The 26,037-nt window shown below is 42.4% G+C and overlaps 1 protein-coding gene and 1 non-coding gene across 6 annotated transcripts in view; both read left to right on the plus strand.

Annotated features, from left to right (window-relative positions):
- The window catches only part of P4HA3 (prolyl 4-hydroxylase subunit alpha 3), a 56,073-nt gene that overhangs the window by 15,733 nt on the left and 14,303 nt on the right, over positions 1-26,037 (plus strand). For 3 of the 5 annotated variants that reach the window (XR_003683506.2, XM_028500846.2, XM_028500847.2), the window contains exons 5-10: positions 12,325-12,467; positions 13,509-13,732; positions 17,975-18,124; positions 23,024-23,075; positions 25,413-25,576; positions 25,818-25,994. Coding sequence is in view for 4 of the 5 variants with exons in the window: in XM_028500846.2 (XP_028356647.1) it covers positions 12,325-12,467; positions 13,509-13,732; positions 17,975-18,124; positions 23,024-23,075; positions 25,413-25,576; positions 25,818-25,994 (910 nt within the window). In the remaining variant the exon portion in view is untranslated. Of the gene's footprint in view, positions 1-6,067; positions 6,296-12,324; positions 13,073-13,508; positions 13,733-17,974; positions 18,125-23,023; positions 23,076-25,412; positions 25,577-25,817; positions 25,995-26,037 lie in introns of those variants that run through there. The other 2 variants (XM_007109099.2, XM_028500848.2) reach the window with 2 other exon arrangements.
- On the plus strand, positions 14,293-14,365 carry TRNAG-UCC (transfer RNA glycine (anticodon UCC)). The gene has a single exon. It is a non-coding gene; the product is annotated as a tRNA-Gly (tRNA).

A 26,037-nucleotide genomic window follows, 5' to 3' on the forward strand; every position in this document is an offset into this window, starting at 1 on the left:
AGAAGCAGGATACAAAATTAATGCACAGAAATCTCTTGCATTCCTATACACTAATGATGAAAAATCTGAAAGAGAAATTAAGGAAACACTCCTGTTTACCATTGCAACAAAAAGAATAAGATACCTAGGAATAAACCTCCCTAAGGAGACAAAAGACCTCTATGCAGAAAACTCTAAGACACTGACGAAAGAAATTAAAGATGATACAAACAGATGGAGAGATATACCATGTTCTTGGATTGGAAGAATCAACATTGTGGAAATGACTCTACTACCCAAAGAAATCTACAGATTCAGTGTAATCCCTATCAAACTACCAATGGCATTTTCCACAGAACTAGAACAAAAAATTTCACAATTTGTATGGAGACGCAAAAGACCCCAAATAGACAAAGCAATCTTGAGAAAGAAAAACAGACCTGGAGGAATCAGGCTCCCAGACTATACTACAAAACTACAGTCATTAAGACAGTATGGTACTGGCACAAAAACAGAAATATAGATCAATGGAACAGGATAGAAAGCCCAGAGATAAACCCACGCACATATAAACCCTCCACGTACAGTGGCGTCCATCCCAGTGTCAGTGAGGCTGCAGTTAACGAACAGGAGACCTGGTGCTCAGGATATGGCAGAGAGACTCAGCTAGCTTGTCCACAGACAAATCCAAAGCCAGAACGCACTGCTCACTTATGAGTGACCGGGGACTAGGGCCAGCACACCCGCTTCGGGTAACTTTGCGGCCGACAGGCTATAGGCAACATGCGCACAGGCAGCTGGGGCCCCGAATCAAGAAGTATGACCACTTATTTGGGGTTGTGTGCCCTCTGAAGCCATAACTGGTAGAATGTTAAGGTAAGAGCCCCCTAACCAAATCAGCTTTAGAACTTACAGTTAAATACTAGTTCCCAGCGCCTTCAGCAGCAACATCTTCTCCAAACTTCACCTCCACCCCGACGCCATCACTAATGCCAGCATTGGCACGATCCAAACCCAAAGCAATTCTGACCTGACCCTAAGCCATAAAGCCAGCTCCAGCCTTAACAATAACTTAACCTCCATTTTTCTCACCTAACCCAAGGCTAAAACTAAAATGAACCCTAAACTTACTCACCAAATCCTAACTCTAACTCCTCATCCTAACTGTACCTTCCAGCCTAACCCTAATTCGCTTTGGATTTACTGAAAAATCCGTTCAAATTAAAACAATTATTTACTATAAACAGCTCTTTTCAGCTATCATGTTTCATTGTTAGATTACTTTCTCATAATTTTTCCAAAATAAAAATCCTTAGGACTACTATCTTATGCATAAATTAGGTCTAACAAGGCTTTGGTTTTTCTGTTTGTGTGCAAGAGAATAGTGCTGAGAAAAGTCTCATTCACAGCTCTTAAAAGAACGCTTTGGATATACTTCAAAATCAGTAGAAGAGGTTAACTTTCCCTGTCCTTTAATTTCCAAGATGCCTCATTTGGTCACAGATCCGTTTCCGTAGTTGTGAAAACGGCAGCAATGTTTCCTCTGTGTTTTCTTCCCTAAGTTCTCTGAGAGCAAGGACAAGATGCCATTCCCCCGGGATGCCTGGATCAGTCAGGGCCACAAGCCTGTCCAGAGTGATTGTCTCCTTTTCACAGACTAAACGTAAGTGTCCCTAAAAATGCCATTAGAGCCAACATCTTAACAACTACTGGCCAGAGCTTCTAAAATGTAAATGCCTTATAAACCTGTTGCAACCCTACAACTGAGAGAAGTCATCAGTTACCGTGTTTCTCAAGCCTTCAGGATGTCGTACTCTGTAGTAGTCTATAAACACAGACCTACTAGAGCATGGACTTGAGGATATGGGGATGAGGAAGGGTAAGCTGTGACGAAGTGAGAGAGTGGCGTGGACATATATACACTACCAAACGTAGGGTGGATAGCTAGTGGGAAGCAGCCGCATGGCACAGGGAGATCAGCTCCCTGCTTTGTGACCACCTAGAGGGGTGGGATAGGGAGGATGGGAGTGAGACACAAAAGGGAGGAGATATGGGGATATATATATATATGTATAGCTGATTCACTTTGTTATAAAGCAGAAACTAACACACCATTGTAAAGCAATTATACTCCAATAAAGATGTTAAAAAAAATTCAAAAATAAAATAAAAATAACAACAACAAAAAAAGTGAACAGAGCCTTAATGATCTGTGAGCCAGTACCTAATTTTTGTCATCAGAATTCCAGAAGATTTTCAAAAAGAAATATTTGAAGAAATAATATATGAATATTTCCCAGATTTGAAGAGACATAAACCAAGAAGTTCAGTGAAGTACAAACAGCAAGGTGAACCCAGCAACATATGAACAAGGTTTAACCCAGAATGCAAGGTTGGTTTAACAAACACAAATCAATCATTGTGGGACTTCCCTGGCGGTGCAGTGGTTAAGACTCCGCACTCCCAATGCAGGGGACCTGGGTTCGATCCCTGATCCAGGAACTAGATCCCACATGCATGCTTCAACTAAGAGTTCACTTGCCACAACTAAGGAGCCTGCCTGCCGCAACTAAGGAGCCCGCCTGACGCAACTAAGACCAACGCAACCAAATAAATAAGTAAATAAATATTAAAAATCAATCATTATAACACATAATATTAAGACAAAAAAGGATAAAAACCACATGATCATTTCAATAGATGCAGAAAATGTACTTGACAGATAAAAACACTTAAAAAATTAGGAACAGAAGAGATCTTCCTCAACCTAGTTAAAGCATTGACAAACGCACAGCTAACGTCATACTTAATGGTGAAAGACTGAAAGCTTTCCACCCAGGATCTGGAACAAGACAATGATATCCTCTCTTGTCACTTCAATATTACACTGGAAGTTCTAGCAAAGTAAATTAGGAAAAAAAAAAAAGAAAGAAAAAACATCCAGATTCAAATGGAGGAAGTAAACTCTCTCCATTTTCCAATGTTTTAATCTTCTATATATAACATTGTAAGGAATAAACAAAAAACACGATTAGACATAATAAGCAATTTCAGTAAGGTTACAGGACACAAGATCAATATACAAAAATCAACTGAATTTCTATATACTAACAATGAACAATCTAAAAATGAAATTAAGAAAATTCCATTTATTATAGTATAATAAATAAAAGTGAAACCATTTATATGAATTGCCCATAATAGGTAAATCCATATAGATGGAAAGATATAGATGGAAAGTAGATTGGTGGTTGTCACATGGGAGGGTGATGGAGAGTGGCAGCTAATGAGCATAGGGTTTTTTTGGGGGGGGCAAGAAAATAGTGGTGATGGTTGCACAACCTTGTGAATATAGTAAAAATGAATGAATCGTACACTTTAAAAATGTGGATTTTATAGTATGTAAATTATATCTCATTTTTTAAAAGAAAAAATAAGAAAAGTTTAACAGTTATATATAATTACATAGTTCTGTCTGCTGAAAGGACCTGAGAGCAGAGACACTACAATTGCAATGAGCATACTTAGCACCCAGATCTTAGTTTCTGAATACAAGGAACCAGGGCTCATGAGGGAAATGCTTGATTCCAGGACAGGAGCAGGGAAAGTACATGGCGATTTGGAATACCTTGGAAGTAACAAATTATGGAAGTGCTCAAGGAATGAAGGGGACATATCAAAAGGACACAGGAGCCAGACTGAAGAGGCTACCATTGACCAACTCTAGGGCAATATGAGTTTCAAAATAAGCAAAGTAATGAATTATAATTCATTCAGTAAAATTCATGAGCCCGTACTGATGTAAAATAAATGAATAAGTAAATAAATGGGGCATCTCAGGATCCTTAATCACACCTGCAAAGTTCCCTTTGCTATGTGAGGCAACATAGTCACAGGCTGTGGGAATTAGGACATGGGCATCTCTGGGGGGTCATTATTCTTCATTCTACAACCCTCAACCTTCTATGAGCAGAAAGCAGGCTAAGATGACTACTCAGTTGTAAATTCAGACCCTTGGCGATTCCAACATGCCCACCATAAGGGGAAGTGTAATGGAGAGGAAGTCAGAGTGGAAAGAGAAATTTGTCATTAAAATAGCTTTATTTTGCAAATTTTACAAATACATATAACAATGTGAACATATTGTTAGGTTCTGCCACCCCTCAATTCTGAGGGTGTTGGAAAGGGTTTGTGCAAGTTAGGGGCCTTGAAGCTTAAGCTTCAAAGGCTTCATGGTAAATCTGCCTCTGGTAGCAATTAAGAATATGGCACCTGGATCCACACCACCTGGGTTCAGTTTCCTGCTCTACACTTACCAGCTGTGTATGTTGATTGCATTGGTGTTACAGATCGGGTTCTCCAGAAGCAGATGCTGAGATGAAGTTTCAAGTGCAAGATATTTGTTAGGGATCAACATCTGTGAAAGGGACAGGAAGCAGGAAAGGGCAGAGGAAGAGGTCAAAGAGGCTTGACAAAGCGTTGATTAATGTGGCAGGAGGGCTAGAGCTAGTATTGCCTGTCAGAGCTGTCTCATGTTGGGCCTAAATGGCTGGGCCTTTATTCCCTCACCCTGCTCAGTCACTGGATGGCTATTAATGCCACCTTAAGAACTTCCACTGGGGGACTTCCCTGGTGGTCCAGTGGTAAAGAATCCACCTTCCAATGCAGGGGACATGGGTTCGATCCCTGGCAACTAAGCCTGTGCGCCACAACTACTGAGCTCGTGTGCCTCAACTAGAGAGCCTGTGTGCCGCAAACTACAGAGCCCACGCACTCTCAACCTCGGGCACCACAACTACAGAGCCCACGTGCCCTGGAGCCTGCGTGTGCCACAACTAGAGAGAGAAAAACCCACACGCCACAACTAGAGAGAAGCCCGCGTGCCGCAACGAAAGATCTGCATGCCTCAATGAAGATCCCGCGTGCCGCAACTGAGACCCGATGCAGCTGAATAAATAAATTTTTTTTCAATAAAAAAAAAACTTCCATTGGATTTTCATAACAGGCTAAATTTCTTAGTATGACATGCAAAAACACTTCACAATATGACAGGCCCAACCACAAGGAACTTTTCATCATTTCTGCAACTCAAACTATTTTCCATCTCCGAACCTTAGCATACATAGCACCTTCTCCAGGAAAGCCCATCCCTCCCTTGCCCGACATCTTCCAGACAATTCCTTTTCATCCTTTTGGACCTGCACACGTTGCCCCCTCTGTGAAGCCCTCTCCACCGTCTATGCATGGGGATGGGCTCCCTCCTCAGGGTTGCCCTTGCTCACTGCACAACCCTCGGTTACCCTGACAGCACTTTGTGGTTATTTGTTTACATCTCTGTCTCCCCTTGTGAGTCCAGGGTTGTATCTGCTATTTCTCTTTGTCCTCAGTACAGTAGAACAGGTGCTAAATATTTGTTAAATGAATGAATGAGTGAATAACACTGCCTGGGAAAGAGGGGGAAAGAATAAGTAGTAGGATATAATAATAACATTTTTGTTTGCTTCAGTGATCATGGGTATGTCGTGTAGAGCAGTGACCCAGGACCCCAGAGTTTTTGGTTGTATATGTCCTAGATTTGTCATGCGCTGACCCTAATGGCCTTCACCCTCTACCTCCGGTCAAAATTCTACTCATCGTTCAAGATGGTTCAGACGTCAAGTCCTGTGTGAAGTGTTTTCTTCCGCTCTGGTCTGTCACAGCTCTTTACCCGCACCGCTGTTACCATACCATGACATTTACTCTCGCGATTTCTCCATCAGAATCCAGTGATGTTTCTGCGTTTCCACCCCTTGATCCAGAGGGGTGAATATTTTTGGATGGCGTTGTACAGCCATAGACTGGTGAATTCATGCCTCACCACGCCCGCTGCCTCAATTTCCCCAAGTGTGAAATAGACAGTGGAAATGTTTTCCCAGGGCTGTGATTGAGTGGAGGGTGGGCGGACACTGAGATTGTAGGCAGTCCACACGCAGTCTGGGAAGCTACGGGGCAAGAAGGTGGGAGGTGGAGAGCGAGGGGAGGGGTCAGAGCGAGGAGGAGCCGGGAGCGGGCCGGGGCGGAGCGTCGGGCGCAGGGCCGGGCTGGAAGCTCTGAGAGGACGCGAGCCAGCGCCGGCGATGGGCCCTGCTGCGCGGCTGGCAGCGCTGCTGGCGGTGCTGGCGCTCCAGGCAGGGGACCCGGCCGGGGTCGCGGCGCGCGGGGACACGTTCTCGGCGCTGACCAGTGTGGCGCGCGCCCTGGCGCCCGAGCGCCGGCTGCTGGGACTGCTGCGGCGCTACCTGCGCGGGGAGGAGGCGCGGCTGCGGGATCTCACCAGGTGAGGGCACGGGGGTGGGGTCTGAGTAGGAGAGACCGAGTCAGAGGACGAGGCCAAGACACTGTGCCACGGGTTGGGGGGGGGGGGTAACCCTTAGGTTCATCGTCACCCTGCCGGGACCTCACACGCCGTGTCTCACCGTGAGACTGCGATACCATGGCCCAGTGTGACTCCCCAGATACACCGTCATCCTATGTGGGACCTCAAGACACTGTGTCGCACTGTGTAGGACCTCTGACTCTGTCCCTCACACACACACACAGTGGCACCCCCATCCAACATCACACCGCCAAGCTGATACACTGTGGAAAAGTGTGGAGCGGCAACTCCGAGAAGGAGTAGGGCCGCACAAGGTGCTGGGTCAGGCTGTGTGGGCCCCCAGGCTCTGTGTCACAGAGACACAACGACACTGCAAGAGTGAAAGAAGAGTGACACTGTAGCCACACGTGTGTTGACCGTGTGACCCAGGAAACTGATGTTTAGTATGGGGTGACATTCTGTGACCATGTATGAGATTTACATGTCCTTGAGACTGGGTAGGCATGACACTATGGATATCATAGTCTGCATGTGAAGGGCCGAGTAATTGTCCAGGTCACTGTATGAATAATGGTGACTGAATGATGATTTAATTTGGTACATGGTCTTAAGTATGTAGTTTGCTTATAAGTGGTTGTATGCATGTTTAAATTTACTGTTAGTTTGAAATAGCATGATGATACACACACATGTAGAGTATACGTAAGTGTGTATTAATTATAACAATCAACGATGATAATTTCAATAATTCTTGTCACTCTTTGGAGTAACATAGTTGCCTAGTGTTCTGTGGGCCCATGCTTACAGAGCAAAATGATATAATTTTGTTCTTAATCCACATTCATTGGAGTCCAAGTTCATTGGTGGAAGTAGAACAGACTCTTCTCTTTGATTCAAGATGCCATCCTGCTCCCTGCTACTCATGTGCTTGTTCTCATATCACTGATCTCTTTATTTGAGTGGCTTAGATGGAGATGGGTGTCAGAATCCTGATGCCGGGCCTCTTGGGGAACAGGTTCAGAAGAGAGAGCTTGCAGTGTTGATCACTTCTTCTTTGAATTTCTAAATATAGACATTAAATATTTTTGGCGTTGAAACTACTACTCCCTACCCCAAGTTAATGAATAAAAATTATACTAGTTATATTGGGTTGGCCAAAACGTTCGTTCGGGTTTTTCTGTAACAGCTTCCAAAAACCCGAACGAACTTTTTGGCCAGCCCAATAATATATACAGTTGCATACTAGTATAGTATTAAGAATAATAGTTATATAATATTTAGCTAACCCCTACCTTTTTTTGTTTTTGCAGTTTAAAAAAACCACCAAGATTTAAAAAGTAGTATCAGCAGCAATTATTTCTGTGCTAGGAATTAAGCATTCAGAATATCTCAGAAGAACCGAGACAAAGCCATTTCTGAATTCCAAAGGAGAAACATATTGAATTAAAATAGCCCATGTATTGTGGTTGGGTAACCTGTTCAGGCTATGTTTAATGCAGGGATTGGGTTGCAAATTTTATGTGCAGATTCTTGAAGGAAAGGATCTGATTTTCCATTCTCAGCATTTGTTAAAGCAAAATGCCGTTTAGGAAACCCTGAGGTTTGAATTCAGCATCCAGTAACTCGGTCTCTGAAAACCAGCTATTTGCTCAGAGGCTGAGCATAAGGCCAACGTTTAGATTCCAAACCAGCCTCAGATAGCAGTTGATAGGTCTTTTTTTCTTTGTGTGACAGAAAGATGACATACCTGAACACTGAATTGAATTATGTGCTGCAGTAGAGATCAAACCCCTGCCCTGAATAAATTGACACCATAATACAAAGTGGGATGTGAAGAGAACAAGGAGATGTTGCTTTTGATCTGATGGGTGACTTGGAACAGATCTTCACCTCTCTGTCTTGCTTCTTTCTCTTTGTGCCTCAGTTTCCTCTGATGCCTGGTATACATTAGTTCTCAAGCACCAGATAAGGAATCTGTTTATTCAGTTGTGGAAAAGGTGATGGAAAGAAATAATAGAATGGTTGTGCAGAAAGGATTCATAGAGATATTCTAGACTAGACCAGTTCTGCCATTTTATAGAGGAGGAAACTGAGGGATAGTTGGAGGCTGGGTCAGGATACCTCTCATGTCTCCTTCCAGCTCTTCCCCATTCAACTGTCTTATAAAATCCCTGCCCACTCAGCCTCAGTTGTCCCTGGACACTTACCCTTCAGGCTGAACTCAAGCCCAAGTCTCTGCTTGTAAGTGTTTTTGTCTAGCAGTGGAATATCTTTCACTAAGTAGTTCCATATGGAGCTGAAGCAGGAAATAATGGGTAGTAAAAAAAAAATCCCACACCCTGGAGGCTGGTTTAGTTTCAAAACCCTAGAGTAGCTGCTCTCAGATACCCCTGTCTTGGGGATCAGAGATGTCCTGGGACTTGACAGGCTTCCTATTTCCTCCCTGGGGCACCCAGGTGCAGATTCTTTTTCCTTAGTTTATGCTTGAATTGAACGTTTGGCTCGCTAGAAGCACCCCTACCCGAAGTAAGTATTCTGTTTCAGGCTCTGTTTATAGTTGAGGCCCCCTGGAGAAATCCTTAGGTCTGACTGTTTCACGGGATTGAAATCCGCCACCACCCTGCCACTCCCTCTATTCGTCACTTCCATCCCTTTCCACTCACTGAAGTCCTCCACTCTGGCCAAAAGACTCTTCTATTCTCACATGCTCTTGCATACATTCATATAAATCCATATCCTTTTCACTTTGCTCACACTTCCTTTTTCAAAAAATATTTATTTATTTATTTATTTTTGGCTGCGTTGGGTCTTCATTGCTGCGCGCAGGCTTTCTCTAGTTGCAGCGAGCGGGGGCTACTCTTTGTTGCGGTGCGTGGGTTTCTCATTGTGGTGGCTTCTCTTGTTGCGGAGCATGGGCTTTAGGCATGCAGGCTTCAGTAGTTGCGGCACATGTGCTCAGTAGTTGTGGCTTGCGGGCTCTAGAGCGCAGGCTCGGTAGTTGTAGTGCACGGTCTTAGTTGCTCCGTGGCATGTGGGATCTTCCCGGACCAGGGCTTGAATCCGTGTCACCTGCACTGGCAGGTGGATTCTTTTTTTTTTTTTTTTTTTTAGTATATTTATTTATTTATTTTATTTATTTATTTTTGGCTGCATTGGGTCTTCGTTGCTGCCCGTGGGCTTTCTCTAGTTGTGGCGAGCGGGGGCTACTCTTCATTGCAGTGCGTGGGCTTCTCATTGCGGTGGCTTCTCTTGTTGCGGAGCACGGGCTCTAGGCACGCGGCCTTCAGTAGTTGTGGTGCACGGACTTCGTTGCTCCACGGCATGTGGGAACTTCCCGACCAGGGCTTGAACCCGTGTCCCCTGCACTGGCAGGTGGATTCTTAACCACTGCATCACCAGGGAAGTCCCCACACTTTTTTCTTTTACTTCCATTGTTGTTATTGTATTGTTTTCAAAATTAATAATTTTAAAACAAAGGGAAAAAAGTCTTAGAGGGCAGGACTAGAACCCTTAAGTCTGCCTTACTATAACTAATAACTTTCAACAATATAAATCCTGTTAGAGGGTTAGCAATGGAATAACCATAGTATGCCAGGAAAGGAAACAGCATCTTTTGCTTGTATGAACACTCTTGTAGGACATCGAGGAGGAGAGAAATTAATGAGAAAGATGATCACTTCTGGCCCCAACATTTCTGGCCATTTTCTGCAAATGTTGGCAAACCAGAAAGGTTGGAAGCATGCTGGATAACCCACCTGTTCATTCCGCATTACAACCATCGCTAGTTTCTATATGATCTGCTTTCTAAATATCTCTCTTGAAACCATCCCATTCTCTGCTCCCACTGTCACTGTTATGGTCTTTCTGCCTCTGGTCACTTCCACTTCTAACTAACCCTTCCTCCCCACCCTCTCACAGATTTATATATGTAACGTATCCTAGTGCATTCCACTCTCACTTAAAACCTTTTGCTGCTCCTAATTGCACGCAGGGTAAAAATCAAATTTCTCAGCAAGGTCTATGAGGCACTCCTCACTTCTCCAGTCTAGTCTCCCCATCCTCCCAATATACCCCGTGCTCCAGCAATACTAAACAGCTTGTAATTTCCCTGTTTCTCTCTGTACCTTTGCATATGTTGAACTGTCTCTGCCTGCCTTGGACGGAGGCCTCCTTCTCCCTTCCTCATTATTTGCATTTACCCATCAAGTCAGTTTATTATCTCCTCTGTGAAACCTTCTCTGATCTGCTCTGGCCAAATTAATCACCCCCGCTGTGTACTCTCCACTAAGCCTTGTTCTTAAATCTGGTGTTGCACCTGTAATGTAATTATTTGTGATCTCAAAGGCTGCAAGTCTTAAAGATCAAGGTTATTGTCTTATTCAAAATTTTGTTCCTAGCTCCTAGAAGAATGTATTTCATTTATTCTTTCATAGAAATATATATTGAACTTAGGAAAAGAGTGATGAGAAACCAGCTATTTTCTTGTCCATGAAACCCTTGATCGGACTTCCCTGGTAGCACAGTGGTTAAGAATCCGCCTGCCAGTGCAGGGGACACGGGTTCAATCCCTGGTCCAGGAAGATTCCCACATGCCGTGGAGCAACTAAGCCCGTGCACCACAACTACTGAGCCTGTGCTCTAGAGCCCACGCTCTAGAGCCCGTGAGCCACAACTACTGAGCCTGTGTGCCACGACTACTGAAGCCTGAGAGCCTAGAGCCCGTGATCTGCAACAAGAGAAGCTACTGCAATGAGAAGCCCACGCACCACAATGAAGAGTAGCCCCTGATCGCCGCAACTAGAGAAAGCCCGCGCGCAGCAACGAAGACCAACACAGCCAAAAATAAATTTAAAAATAATAATAATAGGTAAATTCTCCTTTTCTTCTCCTTCTTCCTCTCCCTCACCCTTTCCCTCCTCTTCCCCTCCCCCTCCCTTTCACCATCCTTTCCCCCTCCTCCTTATTAAAAAAAAAAAAATCCTTGAATTTTGGACCCTGTCTTGCCTGTTTATCCTCAGCTTCCAGCATGGAGTCTGACATCTAGCAAGTGACTTACTGAATGATCAAATATATGTCAAGCCTCTGTGCCTTTGGACACATTGGTCCCTGTTGGCTCAAAAAAACTACTCTTCTCCCTTCTTTGTTCTAGCTCCATGAGAAACAGTGTGGCAAAATCAGTCAAGAACCCCAGCTTCAGTGTCAGGCAGGCTTGGGTTCATTCCTGGCTTTGCTGTTTACCAACAGCATAGGCTTGTTGCAGTTTCCCCTCCTGTAAAAAGTGCATGATAAAATCTATTCTAAGCATCATTGGGGGGATTAAATGAGACAATATGTTTAAACCACTTAACAGGATGCCTAATACATGGTAAGTGCTCAATAGTAGCTATTGATATTTTAACTAATCCTTCAGAACACAGATCGGGTGCCATATCCTCTGGAAAGTCTTCCCTTAGACCTAACTCCCACCTGGGTTAGGTGACCTACCTACAAATTGCCAGAGCATTTCATAGCATTATATGCTCTCTTCTCTCATAGCACATATCTCAGTTTTCATAATTAATTCAACAATGTTTTTGAGCTTCTACCCGATTCTAAGTTTTGATTATAGAGTGATAAGAGAAAAAAGGATTTTCTTATTTGTGACCTCCTTGAGAGCTCCACTCTCTCTTGCCTTTGAGTCTTGAGCATCTAGCATGATAGCTGATGTACAAAAATTGACCAGTGGAGACTGACTCGCTGAATGAACAAATGAATGGACCTACTTTTGTTGTGTTGGTAGTTTTCATATTCTTTGTGCTTATTGCTTAGAATATTACATGAGTCTCAAGGGGTTCAACCCTGCATCGGCAGGTGGACTCTCAATCACTGCGCCACCAGGGAAGCCCCAGCATTTCATTTTTAAATACTCTAAATGTGCATACGCCATGCCAGCCTTCACTCGGTAGAGTGGTTGTATCAGTAGGTGAGATCATTATACTCCTCTCTTTCAGATTCTATGACAAGGTGCTATCTTTGCATGAAGATTCAGCAACCCCTGTGTCTAACCCTCTGCTTGCATTTACTCTCATCAAACGCCTACAGTCCGACTGGAAGAATGTGGTACATAGTCTGGAGGCCAGTGAGAACATCCGAGGTAATGAGGAGGAGGGCTGGAGGGTGAGAGAAGATTCTATCTCCTGACTTAGTGGAAAGGAGAGAGATTCTGAAGGGATGTGATGAAGGATAATGAAGTGGGTAGGTATTACTTGATCTCCTTAGCTCTAACTATTACAAAGAACTAGGTCCCTTTGTTAATATGTTTATATTATTATAATTAGAAAGCACTTTTTTCTTTTTCAGTAAGTTTTTAGTTTAGTTTTTTTTTTTTTTTGGCTGCACCACACAGCATGAGGAACTTCCCTGACCAGAGATTGAACCTGCGCCCCCTGCAGTGGAAGCGCAGGGTCTTAACCACTGGACCACCAGGGAAGTCTTAGAAAGCACTTTCATATCCATTATCTCATTTGATCTCCACTCCAATCCTGTGAAGAACTATAGGTTATATCATCCCATTTACATACATGTAAAAGTGATGTCATCTTCTTTTTTATTTTTATTTTTTGATGTTGACTATTTTTAAAGTCTTTATTGAATTTGTTACAATATTGCTTCTGTTTTATGTTTTGGTTTTTTGGCTGCGAGGCATGTGGGATCTTAGCTCCCGACCAGGGATCGAACCCACACCCCCTGCTTTGGAAGGTAAAGTCTTAACCACTGGACCACCAGGGAAGTCCCTAAAAGTGATGTCTTCTAATAATTTCTGTTTTATTAAGTTGCCACTACAGTGTGATCTGTAGTAAGATCACTTTCCTAATTTACTCTACTTTGTACTTGAAGAAGTTTGTTGACTTTGGGGAAGTTAAGAGGAAGAAGAGTTTGTCCCCCAAAAGGCAAGACTCCTGGAGACAGGTAGAATGGAACAACATGATAAAGGTGCTTAGTTTTTACTAGAGTGTTTGTTCCTCATTCAGAAGATTTTGTTACCCTGGGAACAAAAGCAGATAAAACATTATCTTTGCTCATGAAATATTATGAGCCTGATGATTATGGTGATTAAGGTGATGATGCCTTGCTGTATTAAATGCTCACCGCCTGTTTTTTGAATGGCAGATTGATGCTTTCATGACCTTTACAGCTCTGAAGGATGGTTATGAGAAGGTGGAACAGGACCTGCCAGCCTTTGAGGACCTAGAGGGAGCAGCAAGGGCCCTGATGCGGCTGCAGGACGTGTACATGCTCAGTGTGAAGGGACTTGCTCGAGGCGTCTTCCAGAGAGTCACCGGCTGTGCTGTCACTGACCTGTACAGTCCCAGACGGCTTTTTTCCCTCACGGGGGATGACTGCTTCCAAGTTGGCAAGGTAATGATGTTCAGAGAGAGGGCAAATTGCTCAGCTCTCTTTCTGGGGGATGAAATCACTATATCCCGATTCCTTTTACATATTTCTAATCCTGACAGCAAACTTGGAAATTTGGTATTATTCCCCATTTTCAGATGAAGAAACTGAGAGGGTAAATAACTTGCCTAAGGTTACACAGTTTTAAGTAGCAGAACTAAAATTTGAACCTGCATCTATTAACTCTGAATCCCATGCTCTTTCCGTAATAAGGAAATCACATACTTAGGACACTCTTGAGAGTGAAGAAGGTGTTATTGGCCAGGATGACAGACATAAAATGGGACTGTCCTGGGAAAAATGGCCCTATGGTCACCCTAAGTAGAGCACCCCGCCAGTAGATGAACAGCCAGGTGGAAAGGAGAAGCAGGGTCAAAGGGTGGGGGAAAGGAAAGGAAATGGTGATGTGAAGGTCGATCTCGGAAACTCAGCCTCCTGAGACTTTGTGAAATCCCTTGCAACGTTTCCTAGGCATTTATAAATACTAAATTAAAGTAGTGCCAAAACACAGGCCATTTGGGAATTCCCTGGTGGTCCAGTGGTTAGGACTCTGCACTTCCACTGCAGGGGTCACAGGTTCGATCCCTGGTCGGGGAACTAAGATCCTGCAGGCCAAAGGAAAAAAAAATCATCGTTTTAACATTGCTTGAGAAAACAGACTTCAAGAACCTTCCATATGAGATATTTAACTGATCTTTGATCACAAGTTTTAAACACTCTTTTTTTTTTTTTTTTTTTTTTTTTTTTGGGACGCGGGCCTCTCACTGTTGTGGCCTCTCCCGTTGCGGAGCACAGGCTCCGGACACGCAGGCTCAGCGGCCATGGCTCACGGGCCCAGCTGCTCCGCGGCATGTGGGACCTTCCCGGACCAGGGCACGAACCCGCGTCCTCTGCATCGGCAGGCGGACTGTCAACCACTGTGCCACCAGGGAAGCCCTTAAACACTCTTGAGGTTATTTTACAATATATTCTTTGTTAGCCTTTGCCCAAGAAGTAATGGAGTAAATCCTTTTTAATTTTGAAAATGCATATTGCAGGAAAGTGAATTTTTCCCAGCCCCTGCAGTATTCACTAGCCAATATGAGGGGGCCTCATGTGTCCTGAATCCAAGTTTTGAGAATCAGTCTTCCAAATTAATGCAGAGAGGGTTGCCCTAAGCCTCTCTATGTGCCATTTTTCCTTTTCTGAAATCCTGAATAGAATCAGAGCTGAATCATCATGTGCATGGCTAATTTAAATTGAAGCCAGTTAAAACAGTTCCATGTATGGTACCAATATATGCTTCCTTAGTGACCCTTTTCTGAGACTAAAACCATATGTTGAAAATTCAGTAAGTCGCTTCCTAAAAGTCTCACTGGCAATCCTTATTTCTGTATTTATTTACTTATTTTGAAAGATAAAACATTTCAAATATAAGAAAAGTACACATAAAATAAGAAGCAATTATATCTATAATTGAGATGAAATATATGTTCAAACTTTGCTATATTTGTTTCAGATTTTTTTTCAGATTTTTTAAAAAGAATTTACAGATAGCTAAATACAGCCCTACTGCTTTTCCTTCTCACCACTCCCACCCTTTCTACTCTAACCTTGCCCAGGTACCAGGTGACCACTGTCCTAAACCATACAGTAAGTGCTCTTTGAGTCACGCAGCACGTTGTATCTGTGAAATTCATACATGTTGTGGCATTTATCAGTAGTTCATCCTTTCTATTGCTGAGTAGTATTCCATTGTTTGAATATACCACAAACTGTTTATCCAATCTCATGTTGATGGATACTTGATTTGTTTCCAGCATCAGCTAGAATAAAGCTGCTATTCACATTCTTATGTACGTGTTTCTGTGGACATTTGTTTTCATTTCTCTTGGTTAAATACTTGGGAGTGGTATTGCTGGGTCGAAGAATAAACTTCGATAATTATTAGCATGTAGACAAATCTGTTTCATCTGCACCCTCCTCCATGGATTATTTTAAAGCAGATCAATCTTTCTATTTTCTGAAATTCTTAATTGTCTAATTTTACTACCCTCCTGTTGTGTTGGTTGACTCTTGTTCATTATCAGTTATTTCCTGATATAGTTTATCATTTTTGATTGTGAGCTTATTTTTAGCAGAACTTTTTCCCCCTAAGAGCCTTTTTCTGCCCAGAGTTGTAGGAATATCCCTTAATAGTGTTTTGGGTTTTCTTCTTCCAGGTAGTCTGGTGGTATCACTAGCCTTAGATACTTTTTTTTTCCCCCTGTACATTACATCCCCATGACTAATTTATTTTATAACTGGAAGTTTATACCTTTTGACCCCTTTCACCCACTTCGCCTACCCCCTACCCCTGGCCTCTGGCAACCAATCTGCTCCCTCTATTTATGGGATTGGGGTTTTTGTTTGTTTTTGGTTTTGTTTCTGTTTTTGTTTCCACATGTAAGTGAGAGCATATGGTATTTGTCTTTCTCTGTCTGACTTATTTCACTTAGCATAATGCCCTCAAGTTCCATCCATGTTGTCACAAATGGCAAGATTTCATTCTTTTTAAGGGCTGAATTATATAGATCACATTTTCTTTATTCATTCATCCATTGATGGACACTTATGTTGTTTCCATATCTATTTCTCTGAATAGAGGCCAGACAGAAACAAACCAACTTTGTTGTCTCCTTATGACAGTGGGTAGATTTTTTTCTGGTCTACTCTTTCCCTTATAGTGTAGTTTTTCATGGATTTCAGTTTTATGAGTGTGTCTTAATTCCAATTCCTAGGTTTTGGGAGGTCTACAGAAGGCTCACATACTGTCCTCATGTGGATATTATAACCTAAGGTTACTAAGTACCAAGGTTACTAGAACCAACCCCCACCCCATCCTAGGCAGCTTCAGCATCTGCTCATAAGCTTATTACTTGGATTTTCAACTCCTTTTTTACTTCTGGTACCTGGGTATTTTCCAGTCTTTCTTGAAAATATATAATTAAATGCTTTTTATATTTTATTCAAAATTTCTAAGTCTTTGTGGTGGAAGGATTCCAGTTATCTCAATCTGCTGTATTGCTGAGACTTAAAGTTCCTCATGGAAATCTTAATTAAATAAATTGTTAACTTAACAGGAAAAGTTCAGTCATTTTTTATTGTTATTCTTCAACTCAACGTTTTTACAAATAGAAAACTTAAGGACCAGAAAGATAACACAGCAGGCTAATGGCAGATGGGGGATAGGAATGGACTTAACTGTTTAGGCGGCAGAGTTGCAGTATCTATAGGTTCTGCCCTGTTTTTCTGCCTGCTGGAAATTATACCTGAATTAGAAAGAGGCCTTCCAAATCTGTGACTTTATAATTCCCTGCTGTCTCCAACATCAACTTGCAGGAAATTCCGCCTGCAGTTCTGGTATTCTAGTTAACTGTAAGCTATTAGGAGACAGGAGCTATGTCTAGTGCGTGTTGCCATATTCCCCACATTCAGACATTTAATATAGGACAGATCCACTGAGCTCTCATAAAGTTCCAATGTCTACCTTCATTAAGATGTCTAATGCATTATGTCACAATTATTGGTTTACTTATGTGCCCCTTGATTGATTGTAAGCTCTTTAAAGGCAGGGACCACCAGTTACATTGTAAATACTCAGTAAATATTGAATAAATGAATGCTTTTAATCCATTCCTCACATTGCTACCAACAGCATCTTCCTAAAAACATGACAGCCACACTCTAATTAGCTTAGCCCCTATTGCCTTTTTATGTTTATTTCCTGCTTCTCTTCACCTTAGACTATAGCCACAATATACTGCTTGAACACATTCTTGCTTTTGGCTTCTGTTTCTACCATTCCCTCACCATAAAATGACATTCATTCCAATCTCTGCTCATTGAAATTCTTTTCCTTCTTCAACGAAGGCTCATCTCAGATGGCACTTCTTCCGTGAAGCTTTCTGAGATTCTCAAGCATTCATGCCATTCTGCCCAGTGTTATAATTACTTGAGTTCATATCTCACATCTCCCCAGATTATAAATTCTTTAAATGCAAGAACGCTTTATATTCTCCATGCCTAGTACATTGTCTTGTATATAATAGATGCTTAATATATTTAAATGAATTAGAGAGAAAACTTGCCTTCTTGGGTTCCAAAGGCCCTCCACTCTTTGCAGTATCATTTCCTTTCTCTACCCATGGACTAAGGCTTTAGTGATGGTACCTATGCTCCCTGCAGGTGGCCTATGACATGGGAGATTACTACCATGCCATTCCATGGCTGGAGGAGGCTGTCAGTCTCTTCCGAGGCTCTTATGGAGAATGGAAGACAGAGGATGAGGCAAGTCTAGAGGATGCCTTGGATTACTTGGCCTTCGCCTATTTCCAGGTAGGGGAGTAAGCAGGAGGCTCACTGCTTTCATCACAGTAAGTGTAATGCTTTATATCTGCTTTACAATTTTCTAAGCATTTTCACGTCTAATTTATTTCGTCTTCCCAACAGGACCAAATGTGAGTCAAAGCAGGGCAGTTGTTTTGTTATTTCCCTGTTTCTCATGTGAGTAAACTGAATCTCCAAAGAATTCCTGGCTTGTCACAAAGTTCACAGAGCTGGGATTAGAGCCCGCGTCTGTCTGATTCTTTGTTAGTACTCTTTCCAATGTACTGACTACTTTAAAGTCATCGTCTCCCATGTAGGAGGCAGTCTCTCACCTGTAGCAGCAGCAGCTGCATCCACAAATGTTTAATGGCTTCATAGTCAATGCAGATCGCTCTTTTGCCCTCTCAACATTTCATAACTCGTCACAGATATTATACCATGATACTGACAGTGTCAAGGAAGAAGTTTGATTTTTATCCTCTCCCGTCTGCAGTCAAGTCCAGCTGTGACGTGAATAGTGTCTGGATACACAGCTGGTGCCATTGGTCCAGAGCATCAGCTCAGTACCTCCTCCAGCTGTTGTTTTTCTCTGGCACTGTTGATCTATAACCTGTTGTGCCCCTCGTGAAAGCTCGTTTCCCTACATGTGGGAGCTGCCATCCTTTGTGTAGCTAACCCATTTCCCACCAGAGTTGTACAGTCTTCAAGAATAGGCTGGAAAAATCACTACAGAGCCAATTCCCTAGAATTGGGAATTGAATGGCATGAATGCTTGAGAATCTCAGAAAGCTTCACGGAAGAAGTGCCATCTGAGATGAGCCTTCGTTGAAGAAGGAAAAGAATTTCAATGAGCAGAGATTGGAATGAATGTCATTTTATGGTGAGGGAATGGTAGAAACAGAAGCCAAAAGCAAGAATGTGTTCAAGCAGTATATTGTGGCTATAGTCTAAGGTGAAGAGAAGCAGGAAATAAACATAAAAAGGCAATAGGGGCTAAGCTAATTAGAGTGTGACTGTCATGTTTTTAGGAAGATGCCAAAACTAATAAACCATTTCTGCTCCATACATTCCTTTTTCTTTCTCCCTTTTCCTGAGAAAAGGGAGGAGGATGTGCATGGTCCAAACCCATGTGTTGCTGCCAAAACAGCAGTGCAGCAAATAGTCCTGTTCCTCTCATGCAAGTTCCTGGTAAGTGGCTCTTTGCTGTAAAACTTTCCAAGGTGCTCTTCCTAACCCTGCTGCTTAATTGCTACATACCAAAGCTGAAACAGAATCCCTGTGATGCAACAAGCGGCGAGAAGTTATTGAATTATAATAGAAGAAGAAAATGGAGAATTGATGTGGAGACTCAGAGAAGATAAACTAAAGCAGCTCACCCTGAAAGACAGAGTTTTAAATACAGTGTCTGACTAATTGTTTTGGTTTTTTTCCCCTAGGATGACTTAGATTTCGCCTCTTCTCACTTGTAGACTCTCCCTTTCCACAATCGTGCTTTGGTACATTTTATTCATCTTACTAGGCGTAGCTCAAATGTCACCTATTTCGTGAAGTCTTCCTTAATTCTCCTCAGACTCTCCTTCTTTGTGCTCTCATAGTACATTTTTTTTTTTATCCCACAGTAATAGAACACATTGGCATCGTCTTATGGACAATTTCTGGTCCCCTTTTTACCCTTAGTAAATTAGGGATAAATGTCCCTCCATGGACCTTACATTATCATATAAAATTATATATCTATATATACCATGAAAAGTATAATATATATAATATTATATATAGTACTATTATTATTTAATTCTTTTTCATGATAAATTTTAGTGAAAAATCATTTCAGTAACTACTAGTAATGAGAGACAGTAGAGTGTAGTAATTAAACCATAGGCTCTGAAGTCAGGCAGACCTATGTTCAAATTCTGTGAAAACTTGGGCAACTTACTTAACCTCCCTGGACCTTAATTTTCTTATCTTTAAAGGGGGGATAATAATGATGCTGTAAGAGTGTGGAAATAATTTTCCGAATAACCTTCTGAGTTTTTGTCTGAGACCTCCCTGTAATGTAAGACAGATTAACAAAAGGAACAATAAACGTAAGTTAACTAACATGTATACCTCCTGTAGACATGGGAGATATTGGGGCTGGGAAGGAGGATGAGTAACTCTCTGAGGGGATCTAAACCTCCATCTTAAATACTGTATCCAGCTAAAGACAAAAGAAAGAAGGTGTGGGGAGAGCCAATTCTGGGAGGTGACCAGGCATAGCAAGCAAGGGTAAGATTGTTATGTAGATTTAAGTGGGTGCCTTCTCCGATTCTCCTCTGATGTAGAGTCATCCTTTCCTTCCAGGTACACAGGGGGAGACACCCTCACAAATGGAGATTTCCTTTATAAATGTAAATTTGCCTTACAAAAGGGCAACTTCTACTCTGGTTTGAAAAACTTCTCCTGTATCTGTTGTTTCTCAAAATAATTAGCTCAAAATAATCTTTATGCCAAAGAGGCATATTTTAGGGTGGCATATTCTGCTACCCTTCAATGCTTACCTCAGAGGGTTGTCATGAGGATTAAATGAGCTAATACATGTAAAGCCCTTAACACAATTTATGACACATATGCACTCAATAAATGTAATCTATTTTTATATTATACACAGTATATATTCTCTTTTTTCATTTAACATTATTTAGTGTACACATTTCCAAAGGAATTTAACTGGGACATCAAAAGTAACTCAAACTTTGTTCTTGATAAAATATTTTACCTTGTGATAAAGCCCTTGAGTTTGTTTTTTTTTTTGTTTGTTTTTTTTTTTTGCGGTACGCGGGCCTCGCTGTTGTGGCCTCTCCGTTGCGGGGCACAGGCTCGCTCCGGACGCGCAGGCTCAGTGGCCATGGCTCACGGGCCCAGCTGCTCCGCGGCACGTGGGATCTTCCTGCACCAGGGCACTAACCCATGTCCCCTGCATCGGCAGGCAGACTCTCAACCACTGCGCCACCAGGGAAGCCCTAGCCCTTGAGTTTTAAAAATATGTAAAATTGTATTTTAGTTCTCTTCATCTCAAAAGGGTTTGAAAATCTATAACCCTGAATTAATATTTGACATTATAAGATATTAGTAGATTACTTAACTATACCTCTGTTAAGTACAGAACAGAATAATTCATGATATTAAATAATTAGAAACAATCTATATGCCCAAACAATAGCAGAATGGTTAGATTGTCTGTGATGGAGCTTCTAGATGGAATAAAATGCAGCCATTAAAAATGCTGTCTTGGGGCTTCCCTGGTGGCGCAGTGGTTGGGACTCGAGCTCTCAATGCAGGGGGCCTGGGTTCGATCCCTGGTTGGGGAACTAGATCCCACATGCATGCTGCAACTGAGAGATCACATGCCACAACTAAGGAGCCTGCGTGCTGCAACTATGGAGCCCACCTGCCGAGGCTAAGACCCGTTGCAACCAAATAAATAATTTTAAAAATGGTTAGGATGGTAAATTTTTTAAAAAAGTGTCTCTCTTGTACACCCATGTTCATAGCAGCTCTGTTCACAACAGCCAATAGGTGGGAAGCTATCCAAGTATCCATCAACGGAAGAATGGATAAGCAAAATGTAGTGTATACATACAATGGAATACTACTGAGTCTTTAAAAAGAAGGAAATTCTAACACATGCTACAACATAGGTGAACCTTGAGGACATTATGCTAAGTGAAATAAGCCAGTCACAAAAAGACAAATACTGTTTGATTCCATTTATATGAGGTATCTAGAATAGTCAAATTTATAGAGACAGAAAGTAGAATGATGGTTACCAGGGGCTGAGGGGAGGGGAGAATCGGCAGTTGTTTTTTAATGATTAGAGTTTCAATTTTGCAAGATGAAAAAACTCTAGAGATTGGTTGCACAATACTGTGAATATATTTAATATTGATACTACTGAAACTATGCACTTAGAAATGGTTAAGATGGTTAATTTATGTTTGTGTTTTTTGCCACAATGAAACATAATAATTAAAAAATGCTGTCTGAAGACTATGTAAAGATATAAAAAGTACTCCTGATTACACTGTAGAGGGAAACAATCAGGATATGAAAATGTATAAGAAATATGATTGTAACTATGTAAACACTATATATTATCCAAAGTGCTTGAAATGCCTGGGTTTCAGCGTAACATTTTCCCCCTATTTCTCATATGTTTTATAGTGTTCTTATTGTTACTTTTATCATTAAGAATGAATTTTTTCACATGCAAAAATAAAATGATCAGAGGGAAGTACAGTTCTAGCAGCTCATCATCATTCCGTGGCACTCAGAGCAGGATCACAGCCCACCCACCCTGGGTTCTGTTCCCCAGGTTTGTCTGTTTACTTTTGACCACGTGTAGCCCAAGGTTGAATGGCTGCAGGGAGAGTCATTACTATGCAGTGGGAACGGTTCAGGTTTAGTTCTTCCTTTGCCTTCCTCTAACTTTGTGGACTCTCAGAAGTACTGAGCCTGGAGAGCAAATTATATTTTTAGTAGGGTTTTTATAGTTCCATATGAATTTTAATAATAAAATATACCAAAATAACAACACCCTACAATTACATGGTTTTGCATGCTTTGAAAGACTTGAGGGCATTTTAAGACAGTTTGTTTTCATTTATTTTTCTCCCTTCTCTGGTAAGGGTGTTAATAAGTCATTTGTAAATGAGGAAACTGAGGAGACCTGATTTGGATCAGGGCTCAAATCCTGAATTAGGACAGAGAACCTCTACATTTTAGTCTGCAGCTCATTTCAATGAGTCTTACTATCTACTCTTGGTAAGAATATTTTATAGTTTTTTTAAAAATCCATGTAATGGTTCGTCAGAGGAGATATCCTTAGTGCAGTTAACCTTTCTTTTCCTTTTCTTTCTTTTTTTATAGGTGGGAAATATTTCCTGTGCCCTCAGCCTCTCCCGAGAGTTTCTTCTGTACAGTACGTAACGATAAAAGATAACTACAGGTCTGACTTACTGGGAACTCCCTCCTGCTCTTGGCCTTTAGTCCTTGCAAATGAAACACAGCTGTCTATTTTTATTTTTCTAATTTCATAATCCGAGGCACATTTCTAATTTTTGATTAAATATTACATACTGATCAAGAGGTTTTTTGTTTTTGTTTTTTTTTTTTTGCGGTACGCGGGCCTCTCACCACCGTGGCCTCTCCCGTTGCGGAGCACAGGCTCCGGACGCGCAGGCTCAGCGGCCATGGCCCATGGGCCCAGCCGCTCCGCGGCACGTGGGATCTTCCCGGACCGGGGCACGAACCTGTGTCCCCTGCATCGGCAGGCGGACTCGCAACCCCTGCGCCACCAGGGAAGCCCAAGAGTTTTTAAGTTAGTTAGAAAGCTAAGAAAAAGATATCAACCAGTCCCCTTCCTCCTCCACCCCCATCCAGTCATATATATTAGTGTTGCTTCAGTGGAGAACAAGTCCGAGATTGGGAGCCAGTTTCTTTAGGGACGTTTGAAGATCCAGGTTTCGGGAGCAGACCTGGGAACGAGTGCAATCAATGAGAGCTGTGTGTGCAAGAAGGAGAGCGACTCAGCAGAGATGTTCACTTTGGCTGCTCATAGAAAGATAGCAATTCTTCTCTTTAAACCGGAGCTCACTTTGCTATGCAAGCATCCTGCCCAGTTGGCCACAGAGTTCAGCTTCAACCCTCTTCAGGCAGTGCCTCACCAGAGTAAAACTGGGAGGGAGATTTACTAGCTTAGCTCTACTTGGATATTTTTGCTTAAAATGTTGGTGGTAGATGGCTTCCCAGGTTTTCTTTTCTTTTTTTTTTTTTTTTTTTTTGCGGTATGCGGGCCTCTCACTGTTGTGGCCTCTCCCGTTGTGGAGCACAGGCCCCGGACGCGCAGGCTCAGCGGCCATGGCTCACGGGCCCAGCCGCTCCGCGGCATGTGGGATCTTCCCGGACCGGGGCACGAACCCATGTGCTCTGCATTGGCAGGCGGACTCGCAACCACTGCGCCACCAGGGAAGCCCCCCAGGTTTTCTTTTAATAAGATAGTTAGATACTAAAGTAAGATACATAATCACTATTATATTTTAATATTTATGAAGTATTTCGTGTAGGATTTCACTGTCACTTTCTAATGAATCCATTTAGTAATGTTATTCCTTTCTGATAATTTGGCAAACAGTAGGATAAGGAAGTAGCTGTATGATCTGGAAACATGTAGACAGTTAGTGGTACAAATTGATAACCCAACCCCTCTTTATTTCTTTATGCTTTATCTATTAAAATCTCTGCCTCTCCCAGAGAACCCAAATTGTGCACTATTATAGGTGGATAAGTGGGACACAGCAAATTGAGATTCCTGGTTCCATAAATGGTTTTGCAATATTTTTGTTGGTATTTTGGGCTCATCATTTCCATTCCCCCAAACTTCATTTCTTCTCTGTTTAAAAAAGGATGGTAATTTCTGTCCCCTCCTTTGCCAGAATAATGGTGGTGGTGGCGGTGGTGGTTAGAAGGACATTGAGCTCCTCAGAGAAAGATGCTTTGTGAGCCTTACAAGTCAGCACCTCCTTCTGAGATGTACTGAGAATCATGCACAGAGGCTAGCAGGCCATGGGTAGCTCCAATCCATGGGGCATCTGCAGCCAAAGCGGGCACAAACAAGACACAAGACCCCTGTAGGAACCTATTCTAGAACCAAAGTCTAGAACCCCTTTGTCCCATACTGCTCTGCTATGTCTAGGCCAGTTAGGGATTTTTTGAAGGATATAGTAGCGCTGGGCATAAATTAGCTTCCAGTTCTCTAGGGAAGAATAGATCGGATCTCTCTGCTATAGGCTTTGGATCTTTGAACTTCTGTTTCACGGCACTTCCTTGTTGTGTTGTGTTGTAAGTAGTTAATGTGTCTTTTCTCCATTAGACTCTCAACTCTGGGAGGTTAGCCTCTAGCACAGTGTCTGGCACATAGTAGATGTTCACTGGAGAGTTGGTGAATGAATGAATAAAAGATTGAAGCTTCTTCCCTCTACATAAAACTGACCATCACACCATCCTACAGCCACATCCTCATGATCCCTTGGTCTAAGAGTGTTCCTTCAGATCTACCAGGCCCTACTCAGTCTTTTTTTACTGCCAGGTACTCTTCTGGGAGTGAGGGCCTTACATCCTCCTGTGCATGGACACAGGGAGTTATTAAGGTGTCCAGTTGCTGGTCACGTGTGACAGTGAAGCTATAGGAAACCTTGGCGGCACTCTCTGGGTCCACCGTTTGTTAACCTGTGTTATTCCCTGCTCCGATTTCTTCCAGGCCCAGATAATAAGAGGATGGCCAGGAATGTCCTGAAATACGAAAAGCTCTTGGCAGAGAGCCCTAACCAGGCCGTGGCTGAGGCTGTCATCCAGAGGCCCAACGTACCCCACCTGCAGACCAGGGACACCTATGAGGAGTTATGTCAGACCCTGGGTTCCCAGGTAGGATTTCTCAGGGAATGAAAAACAGGGAACAGGCTCGGATAGAAGGAGAAAAGGTAGAATTGGGACGATGTGAGGGGAAAGGCTGATGCACTAAATATAAATAAAGCTCACTTGGACAGCATCAGTGACTGAATTCTGGATCTCCTGCATTCCAGGTTTTTTATGCTGTAGTTCCCCTAAATCGGTTTCCGCTCCTAGACCCTTCTTCTCTTAAGCTGATTCTAGTCTTTCCTTTCAGCCTACTCACTACCAGATCCCCAGTCTCTACTGCTCCTATGAGACCAGTTCCAGTCCCTACCTGCTGCTCCAGCCTGTCCGGAAAGAGGTCATCCACCTGGAACCCTATGTTGTTCTCTACCATGACTTTGTCAGTGACACTGAGGCTCAGAAAATTAGAGGCCTTGCAGAACCATGGGTGAGTGTCCCCAAGGCCTGCCAAGAACTTCCCTTTGTTTCTT

The sequence above is a fragment of the Physeter macrocephalus genome, chromosome 16, assembly GCF_002837175.3.
Source record: "Physeter macrocephalus isolate SW-GA chromosome 16, ASM283717v5, whole genome shotgun sequence".
In the NCBI taxonomy this organism is placed as follows: Eukaryota; Metazoa; Chordata; class Mammalia; order Artiodactyla; family Physeteridae; genus Physeter; species Physeter macrocephalus.